At 35.5% G+C, this 4727-nt stretch overlaps 1 protein-coding gene across 1 annotated transcript; it reads left to right on the forward strand.

Annotated features, from left to right (window-relative positions):
• Positions 1–1137: 1137 nt before the first annotated feature.
• Positions 1138–3001, forward strand: LOC107721055 (uncharacterized). The gene is made up of 3 exons (XM_016528909.1): positions 1138–1194; positions 1416–2573; positions 2908–3001. The coding sequence occupies exons 1-3, from the start codon at positions 1168–1170 to the stop codon at positions 2935–2937; spliced, it is 1215 nt and encodes a 404-aa protein (XP_016384395.1). The 5' UTR covers positions 1138–1167; the 3' UTR covers positions 2938–3001.
• The last annotated feature ends 1726 nt before the right edge of the window (positions 3002–4727 follow it).

Raw genomic sequence — 4727 nt, forward strand, 5'->3', positions numbered from 1 at the left:
ACAATCAAATTTAATATGCTCCCTTATTCTTTTATATATTTTAATATGTACAAGTCCGAATAAGCATGTTGTTTGAATTTTTACATAAATATTGTGTTACACTGAATGACAATGTAACATTATTTCAACCAAATTGTGACATTTTATTCTCCAAAAGCTTATTTGAAACCTTAACAGTAGACACTTTATACATTTAATGTGCTTTCTGTGGACATAAAATCACTTTTGTAAATTTCTTTTGACGCGGACATCTTAATGTCTTTGACCCGTGTGTATGTTCCGTGTTGCTGAAATGAAGTATTGCCGATGAAAAGTAGTGAAGGCGTGCCATTTATTAATCATATTTAACATCAGCATTTGGACAAAATAGCAACCTATTTGATTAAACATTGACATCAGAATGGAGTAAATATGTGTCCCTGGAGCACAAAAGCAGTGTTAAGTCGCTGGGGTATATTTGTAGCAATAGCCAACAATACATTGTATGGGTCAAAATTATCGATTTTTCTTTAATGCCAAAAATCATTAGGATATTAAGTAAAGATCATGTTCCATGAAGATATTTTGTACATTTCCTACCGTAAATATATCAAAACTTAATTTTTGATTAGTAATATGCATTGCTAAGAACTTCATTTGAACAACTTTAAAGATGATTTTCTCAATATTTAGATTTTTTTGCACCCTCAGATTCCAGATTTTCAAATAGTTGTATCTCAGCCAAATATTGTTCGATCCTAACAAACCATACATCAATGGAAAGATTATTTATTCATTTATTAATCTCAATTTCACATATGGTTTGTATGTTGTGTGGCTAAGTGTACAGGTTGCTCACAGGTTTTAGCCCGTTGACTTGTGACATAAATTTGATTTGACATTTTATTATTAACATTAGAGACTAAATAATAAATTTTTATTATTTTTAAATGTTTAAATAAATTTTTTAAATAGCTACATTTGTTGCAAGGTGCTCTTTAACGAAAAAGTTGCTAGGGTAGTCTGAAAAGTTGCTTAATCTAACAACAAAATTGCTAAATTGTCGACACTGCCTTGCGGCTCGGGGAGGAGTGCGCAAACTTCCTTCCTTCTTTTTTGTCCGATCTCATGCCTGTTATATAAGACTCGGCAGATTTCACTCGGTTAGGAGCAACGAAGAGCAAGCAGATGGCAAGCAGAGACCCCTCTACTCAGGTTAGATATTATATTTAACATGGTTTGTGATGAAGTAGTTACTATTCTTCACAAACATGTAATTATAATTATAAAATGTTGACTACTCCAGTTTCCAGTTTATTATAGGCACTAGAGGTATTAAGTAAGCACACTGTGCATGTGCATTCTTTCTATCCTCTACTCACCAAAATCGCTTGCGTTTTCAATAAAAAAATAAGTGTGTTCTGTGTCTTCATCAGGGCTTAAAGGTCAAGTTTTTGATCAATATACCTTTGAAGGTGGATTCGGAGGATGAGGCACAGAAAATGTGTCGTTATCTACTCGATGCTCTAATTGAAGGCTTTACAGAAGAGGATAGGAAATTTATGAGGGATGGGAATGGCAGACAGGTGCTGGAAGACGTAGCCGTGATTTTTGGCATGAACAGAAAACACACCCCAGAGCTAGTTCAAGATCTGGACGATCTCGAGAGATTCAGGTACGATTGTAAAATCAGGTATTCTATAATCACGTACACTTGGGGAAGCGGTGGAACAATAGCAAGTGAAGTGCCTGATAAAACCATACCATACCAGGATATTCGAGAGTATCTGAAAAGCCACGCTGCTACAACAAATCTTGTGCGGGAGTTGAGGGGAAACGATAGAAGTTGTCTGGTTTACTTCAGTTTTGTTGATAGCGACACTTTCAGCTTCAACTCCATCTACAGTGAATACTTGCAAATTGTGAGAAAGGAGCTGAAAAACGATCCGCCCATCCCACCCACCGTCATGTCGACCGGTTACGAGTTCACCCACGAGCAAGAACATCACATTGCAGGTGACTTGGACCGCCAGATTCGTACAGCCTTAGCAGAGGTCAATGCTCTCTTCGTGTATTACCCAGAACCCAACTTCTGCGTTCTAGTGGAGGAGGAAAAGGACACCATAGAGGAGAGTTTTATAATCAAGAAAAACAGGGGCAAAAATGATTACAAAATGGAGTCATGCATTCTGATCAGGCAGGTCAAGGAACGCGTCAATTTTAAAGCTATGTTTGGAAAAGGAAAGCCCATCATCATCGTTGCACCAGAAAGATTTAAGCTAAGTAAAGATGGTCTAATCCTAAAAGGCCTGATCATCAACCAGTCAACTCTGAATAAGAGGAATTTGGCATCTGGTGCATACTGCAATGGATTGCTCAAATGTAGGGAAACATATAATGGGGTGGATTTACCAAATGACCCCAAAACGCAGTTAGGAGTATATTATAAAAACTTAAATTTTATCAAGGACTTATATAAATGTAGTGATGAAAGGAGCTTTGAAGAGCTGAGTAAAAAAAATCCATTCAGCATGGATGGAGGAGACGCAACAGAGCTAGTCGAAGCTATTAGACAAGCAAGAGAATGCAGAAAGGTTTTTGAAGAACTCGATAAAAACTTCTAAAATCTTAGGATTGAAATCGACTTCTTATCTGTTTTTAGATGGTGCACTCATCTGAATCAGGAACAGCCTCAATAATTAAAAGATATGCTTTTGTTGGTTTGATTGTTTCTATTGTCCTTATTTGTAAGTTGCTGTGGATAAAAGCATCTGCTAAATGGCATGCACACAGTATGCAAATGAAGCTGAATTTTGATGCCGTGTAACATTTTTATGAATTCTGCATAGCCTATGTTATTCCTGTATACATCAAATGTTAATAAAGTGGCATCTAATGATGTTTTTTTTTTTATGTGCTTGCAGAAAGGTTTTTGAAGAACTCGATAAAAACTTCTAAAATCTTTAGATTGAAATCGGCTTCTTATCTGTTTTTAGATGGTGCACTCATCTGAATCAGGAACAGCCACAATAATTAAAAGATATGCTTTTGTTAGTTTGATTGTTTCTATTGTCCTCATTTGTAAGCCGCTGTGGATAAAAGCATCTGCTAAATGGCATGCACATAGTATGCAAATGAAGCTGAATTTTGATGCTGTGTAACATTTTTATGAATGCTGCATAGCCTATGTTATTCCTGTATACATCAAATGTTAATAAAGTGGCATCTAATGATGTTTTTTTTTTTATGTGCTAAATAATTAAGATATGAATATTCAGGCTTTTACATTTATTTCCCAAATTATTTAATTGTTTGTTGTTTTTTTATCAATATTTTTTATTTTCACATTAACAATTTAGAATCAGTTCAGTACACAGTAGTTGTTTGTTGTTGACCAGGACATTTATTAATGTTAAATTCATTTTTATATTTCATGTGTATAACAAATCTGAAGCCTTATTTGATTCTGTTGTTGCTTTTGGACAAATGTATTGAAGATTGAGAAACCTATTCTGTATATTATCATATTCACTTACTCTTAAAGAAGGAGATCAAAATAAAAACAGATTTTAGCTTTGATTTGTCTCCCTTTTTGATTGTTAGATTAATGTACAGATAATCTTGAGTTGAGTTATCTAAGCCATTTTTTAATGATTACTGCATCAGCAACTAAGGCGGACTCATTCCTATGCCCTATTCCCTACACTCCCCCAAAAATATCAACTATCAAAACTTATTTGAAAAGTATAACTTTTATTTTTGAAAATTAAAATTAAAATACATTTTTAAAAAGTGCAGTACATGGGCGTCACTCAAAATCACTTTTTTTATGAAATGTCCCACATAGGAAGTAAAAGAAGGCACTTTCTATGACTTTTTGGCCTGTTTGTGTGATCTATTAAAATGTAGAACTGTCACAATAGAATACAAGAAAGAACATGATTAAAAATAGTTCATAAAATGGTTTAAAACGCTTAAAATTGTTTGTTCAAATAATGCAAATGAAAAGTTCGTTTCCATGGTTTCTTGTGGATCTGTGACCTATTAGTCAACGTTTGAAATAAAGTGTAAAATGGGTTGATGCATAAAGTTTCACTGTTTTATGAGTTTGAATGAGTTAACTGATGCATAATAAAGAGCGTTGGTAAGAGGAAGTGTAGCGACTCCATTTTGTGCACGGAAAGCACACGTTAAGATTGCATGCTAAAGGGGTCATATGATGCGATTTCATGTTTTCCTTTGTCTTTGGAGTGTTACAAGCTGTTTGCGCATACAGAAGATCCGTAAAGTTGCAAAGATTAAAGTCTCAAACCCAAAGAGATATTCTTTCTGAAAGTGAAGGCTCATCCAAGTTTTCCTAAAACGGCTCGTTCTAACACGCCCCCACATGTCTACGTCACTATGTGGGAAGATTTGCATAACGCCACCCAAATGTTCACGCAAAGAAAGAAGGCGTAACTTTTATTCTCGCTGTAGTATTGTTGCCGCCGCCGCCATGTCGTGAAGACGCTGTGTTTCGCTGTGAAAGCAAAACTACTTTGTTTGGTCTTCCAAAAGAGGACACGACTAGAATCCAGTGGTTAAGTTGTATTTACAGCACTGTTCCAGAACACTTCAACCCAAATATTCAGATGTGTGCAGCACATTTTACGGAGAAAAGTTTCCTGAACCTGGTAAGGGGCGTAACATTTCCGTCACACGCTTGAGGTATTCGGCCAATCACAACGCACTGGATAGCTGGCCAATCA

This window comes from Sinocyclocheilus rhinocerous, unplaced genomic scaffold, assembly GCF_001515625.1.
Source record: "Sinocyclocheilus rhinocerous isolate Xijiao unplaced genomic scaffold, SAMN03320098_v1.1 scaffold1232, whole genome shotgun sequence".
NCBI classification, from domain to species: domain Eukaryota; kingdom Metazoa; phylum Chordata; class Actinopteri; order Cypriniformes; family Cyprinidae; genus Sinocyclocheilus; species Sinocyclocheilus rhinocerous.

Coding starts and splice junctions, on each gene's coding strand:
- LOC107721055 (XM_016528909.1), top strand. CDS start 1,168: ATGGCAAGCAGAGACCCCTCTACTCAG. Junction 1,195..1,415: donor GCAGAGACCCCTCTACTCAG/GTTAGATATTAT, acceptor TGTCTTCATCAG/GGCTTAAAGGTCAAGTTTTT. Junction 2,574..2,907: donor AAGCAAGAGAATGCAGAAAG/GTTTTTGAAGAA, acceptor GCTTGCAGAAAG/GTTTTTGAAGAACTCGATAA.